The sequence below is a fragment of the Saccharomyces mikatae genome (assembly GCF_947241705.1).
Source record: "Saccharomyces mikatae IFO 1815 strain IFO1815 genome assembly, chromosome: 2".
NCBI lineage: Eukaryota > Fungi > Ascomycota > Saccharomycetes > Saccharomycetales > Saccharomycetaceae > Saccharomyces > Saccharomyces mikatae.
In genome coordinates this window covers 16,623-37,654 of record NC_079257.1, presented here as the reverse complement: position 1 = coordinate 37,654, position 21,032 = coordinate 16,623, and the positions used below count along the sequence as shown (strand labels likewise).

At 38.4% G+C, this 21,032-nt stretch overlaps 8 protein-coding genes and 1 non-coding gene across 9 annotated transcripts; 7 read left to right on the top strand and 2 right to left on the bottom strand.

Moving 5' to 3' along the window:
* Nucleotides 1-553: 553 nt before the first annotated feature.
* Nucleotides 554-3,895, top strand: ECM21 (Ecm21p; the record flags this gene model as incomplete). Its single annotated transcript, XM_056221431.1, has 1 exon — nucleotides 554-3,895. One exon carries the CDS (start codon nucleotides 554-556, stop codon nucleotides 3,893-3,895), a length of 3,342 nt encoding a protein of 1,113 aa, XP_056080269.1.
* Nucleotides 3,896-4,102: 207 nt separating this feature from the next.
* SFT2 (Sft2p) lies at nucleotides 4,103-4,750 on the bottom strand (the record flags this gene model as incomplete). Its single annotated transcript, XM_056221420.1, has 1 exon — nucleotides 4,103-4,750. The coding sequence occupies one exon, from the start codon at nucleotides 4,748-4,750 to the stop codon at nucleotides 4,103-4,105; it is 648 nt and encodes a 215-aa protein (XP_056080268.1).
* A 567-nt stretch (nucleotides 4,751-5,317) lies between these two features.
* Nucleotides 5,318-6,778, top strand: RTG3 (Rtg3p; the record flags this gene model as incomplete). Its single annotated transcript, XM_056221409.1, has 1 exon — nucleotides 5,318-6,778. One exon carries the CDS (start codon nucleotides 5,318-5,320, stop codon nucleotides 6,776-6,778), a length of 1,461 nt encoding a protein of 486 aa, XP_056080267.1.
* Nucleotides 6,779-7,581: 803 nt separating this feature from the next.
* SEA4 (Sea4p) lies at nucleotides 7,582-10,695 on the top strand (the record flags this gene model as incomplete). The annotated part of the gene is made up of 1 exon (XM_056221398.1): nucleotides 7,582-10,695. One exon carries the CDS (start codon nucleotides 7,582-7,584, stop codon nucleotides 10,693-10,695), a length of 3,114 nt encoding a protein of 1,037 aa, XP_056080266.1.
* A 465-nt stretch (nucleotides 10,696-11,160) lies between these two features.
* On the top strand, nucleotides 11,161-14,613 carry PKC1 (protein kinase C; the record flags this gene model as incomplete). Its single annotated transcript, XM_056221387.1, has 1 exon — nucleotides 11,161-14,613. One exon carries the CDS (start codon nucleotides 11,161-11,163, stop codon nucleotides 14,611-14,613), a length of 3,453 nt encoding a protein of 1,150 aa, XP_056080265.1.
* Nucleotides 14,614-14,960: 347 nt separating this feature from the next.
* On the top strand, nucleotides 14,961-17,990 carry SRO77 (putative Rab GTPase-binding protein SRO77; the record flags this gene model as incomplete). Its single annotated transcript, XM_056221376.1, has 1 exon — nucleotides 14,961-17,990. The coding sequence occupies one exon, from the start codon at nucleotides 14,961-14,963 to the stop codon at nucleotides 17,988-17,990; it is 3,030 nt and encodes a 1,009-aa protein (XP_056080264.1).
* Nucleotides 17,991-18,364: 374 nt separating this feature from the next.
* On the top strand, nucleotides 18,365-18,955 carry MIX23 (Mix23p; the record flags this gene model as incomplete). Its single annotated transcript, XM_056221365.1, has 1 exon — nucleotides 18,365-18,955. One exon carries the CDS (start codon nucleotides 18,365-18,367, stop codon nucleotides 18,953-18,955), a length of 591 nt encoding a protein of 196 aa, XP_056080263.1.
* A 335-nt stretch (nucleotides 18,956-19,290) lies between these two features.
* On the bottom strand, nucleotides 19,291-19,374 carry Smki_2.trna1L. Its single transcript has one exon. It is a non-coding gene; the product is annotated as a tRNA-Leu (tRNA).
* A 1,213-nt stretch (nucleotides 19,375-20,587) lies between these two features.
* On the top strand, nucleotides 20,588-20,962 carry SMKI02G0070 (SRP1/TIP1 family protein; the record flags this gene model as incomplete). Its single annotated transcript, XM_056226925.1, has 1 exon — nucleotides 20,588-20,962. One exon carries the CDS (start codon nucleotides 20,588-20,590, stop codon nucleotides 20,960-20,962), a length of 375 nt encoding a protein of 124 aa, XP_056080262.1.
* Nucleotides 20,963-21,032: the final 70 nt, after the last annotated feature.

Below are 21,032 nucleotides of genomic sequence, written 5' to 3'. Positions count from 1 at the left end.
TACTCCAGTATTGCCAATATTCCCTTGGAATTTCCAAGCTTTCCAAGTTAAGAAGCATCTGCATCCGTCACAGCTTTATTTCACTTCGATAGTCTGTGCGTCAATATTATTGTCGCAAGCACGGACTCCACGGAACGATATTACGTACACCATATTGCCGCAAAAAAAGCCATCTTGGCTACACCACCAAGCATCTCTTGCTGGATATTCCACATCACGTCTGCTCTTTTTATAAGAAATTGTATACTTACCTCATAATATATACTTCGCATTCGGTTCGCCGCATCTGTGACTATTCACTGATCTTATTTCTCACTTCAATCTCTAGTTTGACTCTTTCAAGGGTTCTCCACTTTTCTCTGCTACATTTCTAATTTTGTTAAGAGGGGACAGAAAAAGGGACGAGGAAAAAAAGAAAACGACTAACTACTATACGCAAGGTTAGTCTTAGCTCAGAGATAAGCCACGTTTGTGTGATTTTTATAGACCATCGGAAAGGTGACTCTTTTAGATAGATAATAGCAAACAAGATTTTTCGTACCCCTATCGGGCCATGCCGTTTATAACATCAAGACCAGTGGCGAAAAATTCCCCTCACTCTTTATCAGAAACAGACTTAAACCAGTCCAGAGGACAGTCATCTCAATCCTCTCCTACCAAGAAATCCGGGCCCATGCAACGAAGAAGAAGGTCCTCTTCCATCAGGCACGCGCTATCATCATTCCTTGGTAGCGCTAATGCTCACCCTCATGCTGTCTTGAATAACACAGTGAAAGGCGGCAGTGCCAACGGCAATATCAGAAGCAGTAATACGGACGCACAACTTTTGGGCAAAAAGCAGAACAAACAGCCGCCACAAGAGCCAAGGCGACATAGCACCACCGCCATCTCGGGGCCTATTTGCGATAGTGCTACCACAACTCCAAGGTCGTCGACTTCAGACACTAATCACCGTTTTCCCGGAAGACTATCTGAAGATCAGGACCCCAGGTTGTCAGGGGGACGCTGTTCACAGATCGAGGAAGATAGCACAGTATTAGATTTCGACGATGACCATAATTCGTCGGCCGTAGCGTCGAGCGATCTATCATCGACTTCCCATTCAAAGTTGACGAATTCGAAAAAGTTCAACGAACAGTTTCTTACAGAATACTTGACCGCTAGAGGTCTTCTGAGCCCCAAAACTGTTTTATCCAATGAGCACATGAAAATCGCCATATCCACGAGCGGTGAAAGCGTTTTCCTACCAACAATATCCTCGAATGACGATGAGTACCTGGCTAGGTTAAACGGGCTTAATGATGGCACTGACGACGCTGAGACCGATTTCTTCCTAGATGGCGTAGACCAGCAAGACGGTAATGTTTTTCCTTCCACTACGACAACAGCCACCAGAAATGTTGAAGATACAAATAGAGATACACTTTTAAGAGAAAATATATCCGAGGATCATCCATGCTCAACTTCTGAACCTAACACAAGATCCGTTGAAATCGATAGTTCTATGGTCTCGTATAGCATAGCGATCATAGTATCCGTTAAAAAACCAGCCCAATTTACAGACATGCAATTGGAATTATGTTCGAGGGTTAAGGTGTTTTGGAACACAGGTGTTCCTCCAACAAAAACATTCAATGAAGAATTTTATAATGCTGCATCAATGAAATGGACTCTAAATAACGAAAACTTCAATTTGTTTGTTCCATCAAGCATATCTCCAGACGATCAAATGATCGAAAACAACACCAACGATCGTCAAATGAGATTATTCAAAAATATTCCCACAGAAGAAAGGTTGTATTTGGACAAAACCAAAACAAGATATAGCCTGTTGAACGCTATAAACCTAACCAAAACTCATCTTTATGAACCTGGTGACTATGTATTCTTAGTACCGGTGGTGTTTTCTAATCATGTTCCAGAGACTATCTATTTACCCTCTGCACGTGTTAGTTATAGATTAAGACTTGCCACAAAGGCAATCAATCGAAAGGGTACATATCATCAGGATTCGAACTCTCCTCCATTCATTGTATCTCCAGATTCCTCTTCATCGTTAAGCTCTACTACATCTTCATTAAAACTTACCGAGACGGAATCTGCTCAGCCTCATAGGAGGATAAGCAACAATTTATTCAGTAAGGTTAAAAATCATTTACACATGAGTTCGCACCAACTCAAAAATGAAGAATCTGCGGAGGAGGAGATTTTTGCAGAATATCCAATCAAAGTTATCAGAACTCCACCACCCGTTGCTGTATCTACTGCGAATAAACCGATCTACATTAATAGGGTTTGGACAGATTCTTTGTCATATGAAATATCTTTTGCCCAAAAGTACGTATCACTAGATAGTGAAGTCCCGATCAAAATAAAATTAGCGCCAATTTGCAAAAACGTTTGTGTTAAACGTATTCATATAAGTATCACAGAAAGGGTTACCTTTGTTAGTAAAGGCTACGAATATGAATATGATCAAACAGATCCTGTGGCCAAAGATCCCTACAACCCCTATTATTTAGATTTTGCCTCCAAGAGAAGAAAAGAGAGAAGTTTATCGTTATTTGAAATCAGAACCAAGGAAAAGGGTTCAAGAGCTCTAAGGGAAGAAATCGTAGAGAATTCCTTTGGTGACAATCTTTTATCTTATAGTCCTATTGATGACGACAATAATTCAAAAGGCAACCAAAAGGAAAGTCTTGGCATAACGGAACCATTAATTATTGAAACAAAGTTGAAGTTTCCCAAATACGAGGACTTAGATAAAAGAACTGCGAAAATTATTCCACCTTATGGAATTGATGCCTACACAAGTATCCCCAATCCCGAACATGCCGCAGCTAATGGTCCCTCTCATCGTCGCCCAAGTGTAATTGGCTTTTTGTCAGGTCATAAAAGCTCAAAAAACCGTGAAGAAAATGAGAAACCTGTCTATGATCCCAAATTTCATGCAACTACAGTCAAATCCAATTCTGGGTTGCCTGTAAAAACCCATACCAGATTAAACTTGCCGAAAAGAGGGCTATACTTAGATAGTTTACACTTTAGTAATGTTTACTGTAGACATAAGCTGGAAATTATGTTACGAATAAGTAAACCTGATCCTGAGTGTCCATCAAAATTAAGACATTATGAGGTGCTGATTGATACACCCATATTCTTGGTATCTGAACAGTGTAACAGTGGCAATATGGAATTACCTACTTATGATATGGCTACAATGGAAGGCCAAAGCAACCACACTCCTCCAAATATGAACAATGACTTTTTTGGAATCACATGTCCGCCTCCACCTACTTTTGAAGAAGCCATATCCGTGCCGGCTTCCCCCATCGTCTCACCAATGGGATCGCCCAACATCATGGCGTCGTACGATCCTGATTTGCTCTCTATTCAACAATTGAACTTATCAAGAACCACGTCAGTTAGTGGGCCATCTGGATGTGGCGATGATCCCAACTCTTTGAGTGCTAATCGCAACAGTATCTCAAATGCTAATGCCATGAGTGGCAGTATTTCGAATACTGCGTTTGTTTCGAGCACCAGTGGCCAAGGTGTTTCCAGGGCAAGAGCTACATCAGTAAATGATAGATCAAGGTTCAATAACCTTGATAAACTATTGAGTACCCCGTCACCCATTAATAGGTCCAATAATTCTTCTCCAACAAATGGCTCATCACAAGCACACGGCCCTGTAAGGATCTCGAACTCTCTCAACGAAAATCTTACCGAAAGTTCAAATGTGCTTTTCAAAAAGGATTACACTTTAGCGAATGCAAAAGACGAAGAACAGGAAGGTGTAGTGAGTTCAAGCTCGGCAGATTCTTTACATTCCTATGGCAACGAACCTCCACGTTATGACGAAATAGTGCCCTTAATGAGTGACGAGGAGTGAAGTTTTTGTTTTATTTCTCTAAATTATCAAACGGTGATTATATATATATATATATATAGAGCAACTGCATGTGTTAGTTCTTCTTTTTATTTTTTTTCATTACATGCTATTTCATTAGGTTAGGTTATAAAGTTTTTTATTGTTTTTATGGTATAATTACCGCTTCTTTCTTCAATTAACCAATCCGATATGCAATAAAATAACTAGTCAGATGCGTAAAACACCTCTTGCCGAATTGACACCAGCAGAACTTAGCATCCTCAAACCTGTTGCACCAAATGGGAAATATGAAATAGCATAATAAATGACAGCAACTAACTCCAAAAGGGCACAAGTTATAGTCAGCACGGTATTTTTGGAAAAGGCTGCAAAATAAATTGTCATGAAGCAAGTGGCGAAAAAGAACATTGAGAAGGGCAGCCTTTCCCTTGCAGTTAAATGCTTTAGATACGCTACTGGCCCCATAAGCACACCAAACGCAAATACAAATAGTAGGGATCCCATCGTCCACAATAAACCAAACTTTCTTGGTTTGGTAGCTAAAACGGGGAAAAGGAAGATACAAAGGGTGAAAGATGCCGTTGCACCTAGTAAGAAGCAGACAAAGAGTATCATTCGTTCCGTTCTTGACAATTGAAACCAGGACGGCTCCTGGTCTTGCACCAAGTCCTGCCTAGATACAGGCAACGTCTGATATATATCCTGGGCCCTAGTATTGAGAGAATCCGCCCAACTCGAAAACAGCGTCTTAGCCGATTCGTTAAAACCTTGCGAATTCTGCTGTCTTGTTTGATTCCATCGATTCAATGAGTCACGAAGACTATTAACTTGGTCGGAAGGTTGTTCTTCGCTCATATCCTGTACTCTTAATCTTTCTTTTCACAAGCAAGAAAAATGCAACCACCAGAAGTACAAATTATCCTAAATCGAATCTAAACTTACTAATGTGAGCAGAATATTCAACCATTTAGTCCCCTCTTTGTTGTTAGTATTAGACCCTGACCAATACTCCCTCATCATTACATTCACCTTTTTGCCGGGTCACGATTCCGGGCAGTTCCGCGGGATGTGACTCTTGGCGAGTCACATTTGAAATAGCAAAGTTATGGTGATTAGAAATGCTTTCTTGTTCACAACGTAAGGCAACTATTGTGTTATTCGAACCGGACAGCAGACCTCAGTATTACTGCAAGTTAGTGCGTTTGTCTTTACTCATAGTTGTTGGTTTGGTCAGAGCATAAAACAGAAAGTTAACTGAATTGTCAAGACATTTTCTCTACTTTAAAGTCCTGTCTTACGTGAGCAGGATATAAGATAGCATCGACGGTATCACCGCATTGAAATTACTTGATTGGCAAGTATCATATAACATATTACTCTCACTTATCATCGGACGAACCTATTTCCGTAAAAAAGTTAGGGATGATGAACAATAATGAAAGTGAGGCTGAGAACCAACGTCTCCTGGATGAACTAATGAATCAAACAAAAGTTCTACAGGAGACTTTGGATTTTTCGTTGGTGACACCCACTCCACATCATAATGATGATTATAGGATTCAGGGAAGCGCTTACCCAGGTGGTGAGACCCCGGCTCAGCAGCATGAGAAACTCTCTTATATTAATACACACAACTCCAACGATAATAATAACTTGATGGGAAGCCAAGCGAGATCCAGTTCACAAACACCTACACCTTCGATTATATATGAGGAAGGAGAATCCCAATCGTCTTACTTGGATGATATGTTCAGAACAGGCGAAGGCGGTAGGCCTCGCACCCAAAATTCCATATCTTCCATAGGGCAGGCTCCCTTGAGGACATCCTTTTCTATGCCCTACGACTCACCTGTGGATAGAGCAACAAACGCATCATTGAACCAACAAGAAGGCTTAAAAACCGAGTTGCCACAAGACTTTTTGTTCCAACATAGCACAGATGATACGATGTATAACTTGACCGATGATGTAAGCTCTTCTTTATCTTCTAGCATCAATTCTGATATGATGACCCCAAACATGTATTCGTCATCCTTTTCTTATAATCCACAAACTTTGGGTTCTGCATCCATATCCTCCACATATTCTCCAAAAGTGAGGTCACCATCATCGTCCTTCCGTGCAGGAAGTTTTCTTTCATCGTCTTTTAGGCATGGTAGCATAAATACCCCCAGAACAAGACATACTTCAATAAGCAGTAATATGACTGAAAATTTAGGGCCCGGAAGTGTTCCTAAAGCCCTGACTGGATTGACTTCAGATGAGAAACTGAGGCGCAAAAGAGAGTTTCATAATGCTGTCGAGAGAAGAAGAAGAGAACTAATAAAACAAAAAATAAAAGAACTAGGTCAGTTGGTTCCACCATCTCTATTAAATTATGACGATTTAGGTAAACAAATCAAACCAAATAAAGGCATCATCTTAGATAGAACAGTTGAATATTTACAATACCTGGCTGAAATTTTGGAAATACAATCACGAAAAAGGAAGGCTTTATTGGCTAAGATAGAAGAATTGGAAAACAAGAAAAACTCTGTAGCATCCTTATCTCCTTTTGCCAATAATCATCATGTGACTTCGAGACCAAGTGATAACGAGAAAAATGAGGAAAGGATTATAGACATTAGGTCCGTTCCGAATACTTCATTGAATGAAACAAATGTCAAAGCTGAATTCCACAATTGGGAGCCACCAATATATGATTCGGTCAGCAACCACGATCATCCTGGTAGTATGGAAGCGCATCCACATACAAACATTCATGATGAATTAAAGGAATTCTTATCGGGGGATTTGATTGAAGCCGAAGATAATGCAAAATTAATGTTTGGAGATGACAATGCCAATCCCGCCGACTATCTTCTAGAATTTGGATCAGGATAACATATTCTCATTCAGGCAGAAAAGAAACCAAAAGAAAAGGGGTAAAGTAAGCAAAGGCAACAAAAACACCTTAATGCTTCTTTACACCTATCGATATAGCCTCAATCGTTTTCAATGTTGTGGGCAAGTGATGTATTATAAGTGTATGAGTTGCAATGAGCTAAATCAGTATCGCCGACACACTAGTGCCCAACGTACTGGAAAAGTTGGAAGAAAGACGAGCAGAAGTATACAACGAATTTCCAGAAGTATTCACTATTATTTTTAATTTTGCCTACTACTTTAAATTTACTGATTATTTTGTATTTTTATGTATTCGAAACGCAGCTTATACTACTAAAGCCGTGTACCTCTCCGCATAGTATGATTGAAATATATTAATTTTTGTGGAGCATATCATTTCATGCATTTGATCTCAATGCTATGTGTTATGTAAGATATATTGCTCCGCCTACAATTGGATATATGAAATGCTTTCTAGTGCTCTAAGATTAAGCCTCGCGAAAACTTGCACGGCAGTGTATACAAATAGATTATTTGGGTGATGTTGTTCTTGAAAAGATGTAGAATACACCAATTTCATACAAGGTGGGGTCAGTACCTTTTGAAATCAGTGTGCAGAAAGAAGATAATATTATTGACCTTATCAGACTCAGTAGAATATCTTGTACTGCCGACATGCACATCATGCACTACGGCGATATTGTATTTTAAGATGTGAGTATAAGCTTATTATTAGTAATTATATGAACGATACAATTTGGCCCGTAAATCCAGTATTTCAACATAGGGAAGCATAAAGAATGGGTCTCATCAAGAAGGTGACCCACTGGTCATATGATAATTTGATTGATTATCTTTCAGTGAATCCTACCAGAGATGAAGTGACCCATTACAAGGTCGATCCGCATAATGAATCTGATGAATCAATTATGAAATTACGTACTGTGAAAGATTTTGGTAGTATTACCTGCTTAGACTATTCAGAATCGGAAATTGGTATGATTGGTGTAGGTGAAAAGAATGGATACTTGAGAATTTTCAATATTTCTGGGCCAAATTTTTCATCCTTGACAAGCCAAGCGCTGGCAGGCTTGAACGCCAATGACAGTTCTATATCGAACTCCGGCGGCAGTAAAGCAGTACAATCAGAAAATATGATTGGCTCTGTGTCAAATGCAAAGGATACCCAAGGGTATACTGAATCAGATACTAATTATGATATACGTGTACGAGCCAAAAAGCAACGGTGTATAAATTCTCTGGGAATAAATACGAATGGACTCATAGCAGTGGGACTCGACCGAAATAAACATGATTCATCGTTACAAATTTGGGATATGAATTTTCATGACGAATCACATGAAACTATTAACCCGATGTTCAGTTATTGCACAAACGAAAGTATAGTTTCTCTGAAATTCCTTAATGATACAAGTATATTGGCTGCAAGTACAAAATTCTTAAAGGAGATCGATGTTAGGTCCCCAAACCCAATTTTTCAACATCCGACACGATTGACGTATGATATCAAACGAAATCCGTTTAATGATTGGCAATTTAGTACTTACGGGGATGACGGGACGTTGGCTATCTGGGATAGAAGAAAGTTGTCTGACCAAGCCTCACTCGGCGATTTGAATATAGCCTCCCCTCTTTTAACATTTGAAAAGTTGGTTGGATCTGGTGCAGCTTCAAGGAAATACATGAACTCTTGTTTTAGATGGTCATGTGTAAGAAATAATGAATTTGCAACTTTACATAGAGGTGATACCATTAAAAGATGGAGATTAGGATATTTTACTGATGAAAATTGTGGTATTGAGGGCGATGACAATATCGAAATGAATATTGAAAATTTATTTGTTTCTTCCGTGCATGATACAAATACGATGTACGATAGAGTCGCGACATTTGATTATATTCCAAGAGGTAACCATGGAACCAGTCTAATCTGTATGAGACAATCAGGAACAATATACAGAATGCCAATTGCAGAAATATGTTCCAAGGCTATTATCAATAATAAAAACTCTCTCCTGTTGTCAAATTTTGAAAATGCTGAGATAGATGAAATCAGAGTCAACAATGAGCATGAAAAATCCAATCTGGAGAATGTAAAAACAGTCCTGAAAAATCTATCATTTGAAGATTTAGACGTTAGCGACGATTATTTTCCGTCGGAACACAACGAGCCTAATAATGAAATCGAATATGCTGAACTAAGTGAAGAGGAAAATGAAGATGGTAATGATGTTCTTGACAGTAAGCGCGGATTTGAATTGTTTTGGAAGCCCGAAAAACTTTTAGAAAAAGATATAAGTGTAATAATGAGGACAAGAGCTTCGCTGGGATACGGCCTGGACCCAATGAATACGGTGGAGATGATTGATTCTTCCAAAAACTTACAAAATAATGCTTACATAAGGAACACATGGAGATGGATTGCAATTGCAAAGGCCTCTGTTGACGATGGTACAATGGTTGCTGGTGATCTTGACCTAGGCTATGAAGGAGTGATCGGTATTTGGAATGGTATAAACGGAATATCTAATCAGGACAGATATAGGCAGGAAACAATTCTTTCTGACAAACAACTGAATAAAGAAATGGAAAAAATCATAAAATTAAGAAGAAAAAATAGAGATCGGAATACTTCTATTGCCAACGTTGCTGATTCGCCGAAGTATGTGCAGAGAAGGCTCTGTCTAATTATTTCGGGATGGGATCTTTCCAGGTCCGATTATGAAGACAAATACAACATAATTATGAAGAACGGTCATTACGAAAAAGCTGCTGCTTGGGCAGTATTTTTTGGTGATATTCCCAAAGCTGTAGAAATTCTAGGATCTGCAAAAAAGGAAAGGTTGCGATTAATTGCTACCGCAATTGCAGGTTATTTGGCATACAAAGATCAGCCAGGTAATAACACATGGAGGCAGCAATGCAGAAAAATGTCCTCCGAATTAGATGATCCCTATTTGAGAGTTATTTTCGCTTTTATTGCAGATAATGATTGGTGGGATATTCTTTACGAGCCCGCCATATCTTTAAGAGAAAGGCTAGGTGTGGCTTTAAGATTTCTAAATGATACGGATTTAACCACCTTCCTAGAGAGAACTTCGTCTACCGTTATTGAGAATGGCGAATTGGAAGGTTTAATTCTCACCGGAATAACCCCAAACGGTATCGATCTGCTACAGTCTTACGTTAATAAAACGAGCGATGTTCAAAGTGCTGCGTTAATCTCAATTTTTGGCTCACCAAGGTACTTCCGCGATCAGAGAGTTGATGAATGGATACAAACATATAGAGATATGCTTAAATCTTGGGAATTATTCTCCATGCGGGCTAGGTTCGATGTTTTAAGATCATCATTATCGAGAACTAAAACTGGAGTATTGACCGCAGATATAAAGCCTCGCCAGATATACATTCAATGTCAGAACTGTAAGCAGAACATCAACATTCCACGCACATCCCCGCCTTCGAGCGCCGTCTCAACTAGCGCCAGCAATTATAAAAACGGTGAAACATATAGAAGGACTAACAGTGACTACAAAAAATTTAATATTGGGAGCTCTGAAACGCAGACACCTGAAGAAAGGCCAAGACATAAGTACTGTTGTCCACACTGTGGATCTTCTTTCCCAAGATGTGCCATATGCCTCATGCCTTTAGGAACATCGAACCTACCATTTATGATAAACGGGACTCAACCAAGCGATCCGATACGGCCAGAAGATTCTCAAGATAATACGAATCACGAACTCGTAAACAGAAAATTGAAGTTGAACGAATGGTTCAGCTTCTGCTTAAGTTGCAATCATGGTATGCATGCAGGACACGCTGAAGAATGGTTCGATAAACATAACGTCTGTCCCACTCCAGGTTGTACCTGCCGATGCAACAAATAAGATTACACAACAACTCAGATCTCTTGTACTTTTCTTTTACACTTTCAGAATAAATAATCATAATGTAATCAATATAAAAATTCATCAATTGGAGATTGATATTTCATTACCCAGCTCGCTCAGTTTTAAAGGCGAAAAAAACCGAGGAAAAGAGTTGGCAGGCCTAGATAATAAAGTTGATCTACTCTACCGAGAAAGAGACTGACTATTCAGGGGCGGTACAAAAGCTACAATTCCACTAGCATTGAGTGTGATTGAAAAGGGACCGATTAATAACAGTCATAGTAATCTCTGATACTATTCATTCACATTTACGTTAGAGGTATTTTTCGTCAATCCCTTTTTATTCAACTTTCAAAGATTAATTGGATCATCAGTCGAAGAAAATCTAGTGAAGCAATTAGATAGAGAATCCGGTGCAACAAAAAGTAAAATAAGGGTACATTTATAGGAGACAGTACAATAATGAGTCTTTCACAACTAGAGCAAAATATCAAAAGAAAGATAGCAGTCGAAGAGAATATAATTCGAGGAGCTTCTACCCTTAAGAAAAAGACTGACAATGTCATGGTCATTCAGAAATGTAATACTAATATTAGAGAGGCACGTCAAAATCTTGAATATTTGGAGGACAATTTAAAGAAGTTACAGTTAAAGACTGCTCTGCAAGATAAAGACCAAAATGGTAACGAAAATAATGACGAAAACAGTTCGAAAGAATACGGGTTTCTTTCTACCATATCACCAAATGAACACATTTTTTCTCGTTTGGATCTTGTAAAATACGACTGCCCTTCTTTAGCGCAAAGGATTCAATACATGTTACAACAACTAGAATTCAAATTACAAGTGGAAAAGCAATATCAAGAAGCTAATACCAAGCTGACTAAACTGTATCAAATTGATGGTGATCAGCGTAGTAGTTCTGCGGCAGAAGGGGGTGCTATGGAATCCAAATACAGGATCCAGATGCTTAAAAAGGCCTTGAAGAAATATCAGGCTATTAATGTCGATATTGATCAATTTAAACACCAATCCAACGACATGATGGACAATCAACAGCCAAAGTTCCGAAGAAAGCAGCTAACTGGCGTCCTGACTATAGGAATAACTGCCACGAGAGATGTTGATCATATACAATCGCCCATGTTTGCCAGGAAACCAGAGAGTTATGTTACCGTCAAAATCGATGATACAATTAAAGCCAGAACGAAACCCTCTAGAAATGATAGATGGAGTGAAGATTTTCAAATTTCAGTTGAAAAAGGGAATGAAATAGAGATTACAGTCTATGATAAGGTGAACGACTCCTTAATTCCAGTAGCTGTGATGTGGTTACTACTCTCTGATATTGCTGAAGAGATTCGTAAGAAAAAAGCTGGACAAACAAATGGACAACAGGGATGGGTCAATGCATCAAACATTAATAGCGGTTCCTCTCTCACTAACGAAGAAGGGAGTACCCTAACTTCCACGAACTCCAATTCAGCTATTCAGCCTTTGGCAAAGAATGGGCAAGGAGATAATACATTAAGTAGCCAAATTAGCACAAACTCATGGTTTATTTTAGAACCATCTGGCCAGATTTTGCTAACATTAGGTTTCCACAAGTCCTCTCAAATAGAGAAGAAGCATTTAATGGGTGGACTACATCGTCATGGTGCTATTATTAATAGGAAAGAAGAGATTTTTGAACAACATGGCCATCACTTTGTACAAAAATCTTTTTACAACATCATGTGTTGTGCATATTGTGGCGACTTCCTTCGGTATACTGGGTTTCAATGTCAAGACTGTAAGTTTTTATGCCACAAAAAGTGCTACACCAACGTTGTTACTAAATGCATTGCTAAAACCTCTACTGATACAGATCCAGATGAAGCAAAGTTGAATCACCGTATTCCTCATAGGTTCCTGCCCACTTCAAATCGTGGTACGAAATGGTGTTGCCACTGTGGATATATTTTACCGTGGGGTAGACATAAAGTACGTAAATGCTCTGAATGTGGTATAATGTGCCATGCTCAATGTGCTCATTTAGTTCCTGACTTCTGTGGTATGTCCATGGAGATGGCCAATAGAATTTTGAAAACAATCCAAGACACCAAACGTAATCAAGAAAAGAAGAAGAGGACAATGCCATCAGCTCAATCGGGATCATCCGTTGGCACTGCTATTGGTAGCGATCGCTCCCCAACCAAATTCACTGAAAGGGCAAACGCTCCTTTGCCTCCTCAACCTAGAAAAGACAATAAAACACCCTCACCTCAGAAAACAACAAGAGACTCTCTTACTAAGCAGCGCAGTCCTATTATCGATGAAGAAATTCCATTACAGACACATGGTCGTGAGAAATTGAATAAATTCATTGACGAGAATGAAGCCTATCTAAATTTCACAGAAGGTGCACAACAATCCATCCAATTTTCACCAGAGGAGAAAACGCTTGATCCAACATCGAATAAACGTTTAACAGGATTTACTGATTTATCTATTGAACATAGCCAAGCTTGGGAATCAAAAGATGATGTAATGAGAGATGAACTCGAACAGTGGAAAGCACAACGGGATGAAATGGAACGTGAGATCAATCAAGACAATGGGGTCATACAAGATGACATGGAGACTGATCATATTGACCTAGAAACGAAGCAGCAACTTGATTGGGAGGATAGAAACGATTTTCGTGAAGCTGATTTGACAATTGACTCCTCACACACGAATCCTTTCCGCGATATGAATAGCGAAACTTTCCAAATTGAACAGGACCATGTATCAAAGGAAGTGATACAAGAAACTGTGTCTTTAGCTCCTACAAGTACTCATGCCTCCAGAGCCACCGATCAAAATTCTCCGCAAAAATCACAAATCAGCACCAGCGGCAAGCATAAAAAGAAAGCGTCTAAACGTCGCAAAGTCTCACTGGATAATTTTGTTTTACTTAAAGTTTTAGGTAAAGGTAATTTTGGTAAAGTTATTTTATCTAAATCAAAGAATACGGAGAGACTTTGTGCCATAAAGGTTCTAAAGAAAGATAATATTATTCAAAACCACGATATTGAAAGTGCCCGAGCAGAAAAGAAAGTGTTTTTATTAGCTACAAAAACAAAACATCCCTTCTTAACTAATCTATATTGTTCTTTCCAAACAGAGAATCGTATATATTTCGCCATGGAATTTATTGGGGGTGGCGATTTGATGTGGCATGTTCAAAATCAGAGACTTTCTGTTAGAAGAGCCAAATTTTATGCCGCTGAAGTCTTGCTAGCTTTGAAATATTTTCATGACAACGGTGTAATATACCGTGATTTAAAGTTAGAAAATATTCTGTTGACTCCAGAAGGTCACATAAAGATTGCCGATTATGGTTTGTGTAAAGACGAAATGTGGTATGGCAACAAGACTTCTACATTTTGCGGTACACCCGAATTTATGGCTCCAGAAATTCTAAAGGAGCAGGAATATACCAAAGCTGTTGATTGGTGGGCATTCGGGGTATTACTATATCAAATGCTACTTTGCCAATCACCATTTTCAGGTGATGATGAAGATGAGGTTTTTAATGCTATTCTTACAGACGAACCCCTGTATCCAATAGATATGGCAGGTGAGATTGTACAAATATTTCAAGGCCTACTAACAAAGGATCCTGAGAAAAGGTTAGGTGCTGGTCCGAGAGATGCAGATGAAGTGATGGAAGAACCGTTCTTCCGTAACATCAACTTCGAGGATATCTTAAATCTTCGCGTCAAGCCACCCTACATTCCAGAAATCAAATCACCAGAAGATACATCATATTTCGAACAAGAATTCACCTCAGCACCACCCACACTTACACCTTTGCCGTCTGTTTTGACAACAAGCCAACAAGAAGAGTTTAGAGGATTTTCCTTTATGCCGGACGATTTGGATCTATGAGTAAAGCATCAAAATATGGTTTATTTAATTTTTTTATATAGTACATTAAAGTGGAAAAGTTTAACTGCCACGCCTCTTTATTAAAAGGGATTGTTGATGTGATAATGTTACGCTCTCCATTTTAATGTAATACCTTTTTTTATTCGTACCATTTTGGGAGCAAGCATATGAAAAATCTCGTTTAGGCGATGCGATGCGAAGCCGTATATTCAACAATGCGCCTTCTGTTTACATAATTAAAGAAGCAGTTAAGAGAGAATTTCAGTATCATAGTATTATTAGCATCCTTGTAGTGGCAGACTATGAAGCACAACGGAATTATCAATTGAAGAGCATTAAGTCTATTAATGTTTAAAAGAAGTAGGCATCTGAAGAGTGTGTCAAACGCAATCAAATCTGCAAGAGTTCATGATGTCTCAAATGGTATCAACTCTAAATACTTTGACACTAAGAAAATATGCACATACGGTATTAATGGACGAATAGTAGTTACCACATTTGACTATACTCAAAGTCTCCTGGCAGTTGCGACTACTGCTGGCGAGATACACATTTATGGACAAAAGCAAATTGAAGTTGTATTTACGTTGAAGAACAGAACCCAAATTAAAGACATGAGGTTTGTCAAGGGAATATATTTAATAGCGGTAGATGAGAAAAACAACATAATAGTGCTTTCATTATACTCAAAACAGATTTTGACCACTGTTTTTTGCCCCAATAGTATCACTTGCATAGAAACTGACCCATCTCTTGACTGGATGCTGATTGGTCTTGAGAGTGGATCTGTGTTGATATATGACGTAGATAGAAACCAAATGTCCCAAGCGAGAATTGAAAACTTCCAGAAAAGCATGTTTCTACCAAAAGAGAAGCTATCACCAGTTGTTTCTATCCAGTGGAATCCTAGAGATGTAGGAACAATATTGATATCATACGAACTTATTACCATCATTTATTCATTTGTAGATTCTAAAGTGAAGCAACATTTTTTCTATCAATTAGATCCCTATGCTCCGGGGGGTGATCTATCTACAAATATAGAAAAAAAAAGGACGCCAAAAGTTATCCAGTCACTTTATCATCCAAATTCTTTGCACATACTAACAGTTCATGATGATAACTCCTTGGTGTTTTGGGATGTGAATAGCGGTAAACTGATTCAAGCTAGAAGCATATTTGAAACAGATGTAAATTTTCCAAGCTCTGCCTTGAAAGACTGCTCCTTGATAGAAACTCCTGCTATCTTAAAAGTATCGTGGCTTTGTCAGCGTAATCCTGAGTATACATCACTGTTAATTGCAACAAAGGCTACAAATAATCCTGATTTACCTCAAGAACTAACAATGATTGACTTGGGTGGCACGCCGATGTATTCTGTAACATCATTCGACGCAATGAGCAAGTATTACGCCAAGCCGGCTCAACAAAAACTATTCTCATTGATTGGAAAGGCTCCACTTATAAACTTTTTGCCTTTACCGAAGGCCTCACCATATTTTGGTGGATGTCATGACACGAATCTTATTTTATTACTTTTAGCCGACGGTGAACTTGAAACACTAATATACCCCACTGGATCTTTCAGTTCTAAAGCATCTATTTTTCCTCGAAGCTTAGCATGGGTCAGACCGACAGTTACTACTTGTATAGCTGAATCAATTCAAAAGAAGCTTTGGCTAGGGATGATGACCATCGCTCAAAATGACTCGTTTCTTAAGGGTGGTACATCTGCTAGCAGAAATATCAGAAACTATGAGACTAGATCAACTTTACTAACTGGTCACACAAATGGTTCAGTTAGAATATGGGATGCTTCGCATAGTGAAGTAACTGATAATTCCGTATTTGAAATAGATACTGCTAAAGTACTTAATAGGGCTACCAATCTAGCTATCAAAAACATCTCTTTTGCATCGGAAACCCTGGAATTGGCAGTATCATCTGAAGTTGGGGATGTGATTCTTTATAAGTTCGAAACGAATAAGTTTTACGGTCATCCACCTAGAAGCGATGCATTACAGTTGAAATTCAGCAGATTTTCGTTGGATGATTCAAACAAAATTTTAGTCGATGTTACGGATAGAGGTCCTACCAACGTTAAACAAGGTTTTATGCCAAGTACAGTAATTCATGCTAAAAAAGATGCGGTATCCACTGTCATGAATAGTAACATCGGGTTTGTTGCTGTTGGTTTCAATGAAGGAACCTTGATATTATTGGACAGAAGAGGACCCGCTGTCATCTTAAATAAAAATATTAGAGCCTTCTCCAAAGCTGGTAGTTCCTATGTTTCCGCTGTTCACTTTTGTATCATGGAGTATGGCAATGATGGATACTCTAGTATTTTAATGCTGTGTGGTACTGATATCGGAGAATTATTGACCTTCAAAATACTGCCTACAACTAGTGGAAGATTTGAAGCTAAATTTACAGATGCAACGAAAACTAATAATCAAGGTAAGATTTCAGGTATTAATTCTTTTGCCAGAGAGACTGGATACAGTTGTTCTGCTACTATTGCAAAGATGCAAGATTTAGGCAAGGGTATCGCATTACCTGGATTTGTTACGGTGACTGGCACAGATGATATTCGTTTAGTATCGCCAGGTAGATCTAAGGATACTCATGCACTTCTCAAGTTTCCAATTGCCACCAGTGGATTGTCTTTTATTCCAATTCTGAACAGTAAAAGAGAAAGAAAGCTTTCAACTGTTATGATTGTTCTACTAATTAATGGAGATATAAAAATTATGACTATGCCTGAACTTAAGGAAGTCAAAAATTTACACAGCACAATCCCAGTAACCACGCAATACATTGAGAATTCATCTGTATTAGAAAACGGTGACATTGTAATTCGCAGTGGGAAATCTCAAGCGTCTTTGATATCAGTGATTAACGAAAGCGCCACTGGACCAGAACACAATAGTAGCATATCACAACCTACTCCCATTGACACTTTATACAATCCTGATTTAAATATTAGTTACAGGCCTCAAGTAAACTCTTTACAATGGGCTAGAGGAGCTGTTTATTGCACGCCACATCAACTTGATGAGCTACTCGGCGGTATAGAAAGACCTGAATCGAAGTATGAAGAGAGTAACATTGCTCGAGGATCCTTATCTTCTAGTAAATATGCAGCCGAGAAATCATCTGCTGGCACAGGCGATCATAAGTACACCAGACCTGTGAGAAGTTTTGGAGGAAGCGGCCGTTACGGTATTGTTAAAAGTGTTTCTAGGGCAGTTGAAACTCGTTTAGACACAGTAGAAACTACAATTAATGACTATGCAACAACGATGGGACAAACTATGAATGATGCTATGGAAGAAACGGGAAGAGATATGATGAAGAGCGCTATAGGTTTTTAGTCTATAGATACTTCTATAACTCTCACTCAAGGCTTTTTTTCGTTAAAGTAATTAATATATCGTGTTTTAGATTTATAACTTATTATATTATCGATTTATTAATAAATAAAAAGAAGAGTCAAAATAGGGTACAAGGAGCTAAGCTGTAAGCCTTTTTGACGTTAGTAAATCCAGCGTTATATCACTACCACGCGCTTGATCTTCTTTACTTGTGATCCAAAAGTCACTGTAATACTCACTTTTCAACATGACGGTAATTTTGTCCGCTTTCGTTTTAAATAATCTCGTAAGGCTTTCTTCTCTTTCTTTCAAAAACTTAGACAACCCAAGAGAAATCAGTTTCATTCCTGCACACATACAAAAAAAAAACCAGTATGGTTGACAATAAGCGTACTTTTACGGCGCCGCCAATCTTGCTCGAATCAAATCTGACCTTTTCGAATGATGGACCACCACTTCCTACTGTCACTGTCACACGAGAACGATGTATAAATCCAAGCCTGATAGATTCATTTTTAAGGTTTCTAAGACATGGAAGTGATGATATAATAAGACAAAAATTAAACAATTATAGAAAAAGCTCTTCTAATGGAGAAAATAGGTGTGAAGAATTTCTAAGGAAAGAATTATATCCGAATTGGCAAATACGGAGTAGTATAATTTCATTTTGCGAAAAAGAAGCAGCAGAAATGAAGGCTGAAACTGATCAAAAGTTCTGTAATACTGGGGAGAGCGCTGCGAAACCAATTATAGAAGCAAGAATTGATCCATATGCTGCGAAGGAACGTGCAGAGGAACAAGAAGCTCGACATAGGGATTGGACAAATTTAACAGATTGGGTGGCAAATAATAGAAGAATAGAGCAAATTTTAACTTCAACAACGGAAGGGATTTTAAAGCAAAACTGCGAGCAAAATGAAGACTACTTGAAACAGTTTGCACAGTTCTGCAAGAACAACAGTTGAACGGTTCCCCTTCTAACTCACTAAACTTAGTGTAACATTTCAAAGATCTTGTATATAAGAGTCAGAGTCATTATCCTGTTATTTTTCTTTTATTAGGTAAAGAATGCATTTATGTACACTTGATAATGGCATCTAATCTAGTTGGTATAATTGTTTTTTAACAGTATAATGAGTGCTGGGATATTCACACTATATTTAGGACAGAAAACTTCCAAATGTAATTTTAATTTAGCATTGCGAACTGCTTCCTTTCACTAGCGATAATTTCTTATTTGAACTATATTCTATTATATTGATGTTATGATTAGTTATTATTCTACATCCAAAAAATTTAATGAAGGATGCGAGGTTCGAACTCGCGCGGACAACCGTCCAACAGATCTTAAGTCTGCCGCCTTAGACCACTCGGCCAACCCTCCGACTATTCTTAGAATGTTACGCGCTTATAGGCATACTTGACAAATAAACATTGCGACAATTTTTATATACTCAATCTCAGGAAACTAAATCAAAACGGATTATCAACCTGATTCACGGATTGTTACTTACCTGTATACTATATAAGAAATATAGAAGACTGTTAGATGGTGACTTATTATTTTTCATAACTTATCAATTAATGATCATACGAAGCAATCAGACACAATACGTCATTTGTTGGAATGAGATCTGACTATCATCTTGAGAGATTGGTGAATTTTGAAACAATTGTTGGGATTCTATTGTTGATAAAGGTAATATTATTAGGTATGTAGAATCTACTAAAAGTTATCCTCGAGGGTGTATGAGTCCACAAAAGAGAATCGACAATTCTACATAAAAAATGGACTTGTTTCTGCTTCTGTTCTATACGTCGTCATTCATTATCCTAATACATTATCAATCCTTGCGGAGAAAACTTTTCACCCAGTCATCAAAGGTCTCAATACACGATGCCTTAACTCTGCTATAAAGTGGGTTACCATTTTTTATCAGGTGCCGCTCATTAAATCTCAGAGTTGCCTCAATATTAGTTGCTATTCAGCGCACTGCAACTGCATGGTTTTATGAGGAAACTCACTTAGAAGAAATAACGTCATAGGATGATAAAATATACGACTCCAAACACATGAATACTGTTTCATTTTAGCTAAGAAAAGAAACAGTGATATTTTGCGCGGCAATCGTTTAGAGTAAACCGGGGGATTATAACAATAAACTTCTGAACGAGGGTCCAAATCAAATCGAGATAATATACTCTTTGACCAAGATTGAAGAAGTCACAGGCAGATAAAAAGGTTTTCAGAAGCTCCTGGGCACCCCTATATTTGGCATTCTTACATTCCACTCATACGAATGAATATAAGCACTATAAAACATACGTTCATATACGAAACTTATGAAGGATGCACACATCGTTCAAGAACAAGTGTATCTCTATAGCGACAGTGAATATGATGCAAAGGTTGAGATATGGAGGCATTTGAGAAGGAAGAGAAGCCAGGCGCCAGGTGATACCTCGTTTGTGAAGGAGAAGTTGGCTAAGAAGTTCATATAAATAGAGCTACTTTGACCATCTATCTTTATGAATAGTCCTTCATTCTTTTCTTCCTAGTAGGGCTTATATCAGCAGTAAAAGACAAAACAAATACAATGGTCAAATTAACTTCAATTGCTGCCGGTGTTGCTGCTATCGCTGCCGGTGTTGCCGCTGCCCCAGCCACCACCACTTTATCTCCATCTGACGAAAGAGTGAATTTGGTCGAATTAGGTGTCTACGTCTCTGATATCAGAGCTCACTTGGCGCAATACTACTTGTTCCAAGCCGCCCACCCAACTGAAACATACCCAGTCGAAGTTGCTGAAGCTGTCTTCAACTACGGTGATTTCACCACCATGTTGACTGGTGTTGCTCCAGACCAAGTGACCAGAATGATCACCGGTGTCCCATGGTACTCTACCAGATTAAAGCCAGCTATCTCCAAGGCTCTATCCAAGGACGGTATCTACACTGCCATTCCAAAATAGAAACGGACGCCTTTTACGAACGAAATTATATAGGCATTGAAAAATAACGAAAATGGAAAGAAAATGCTTT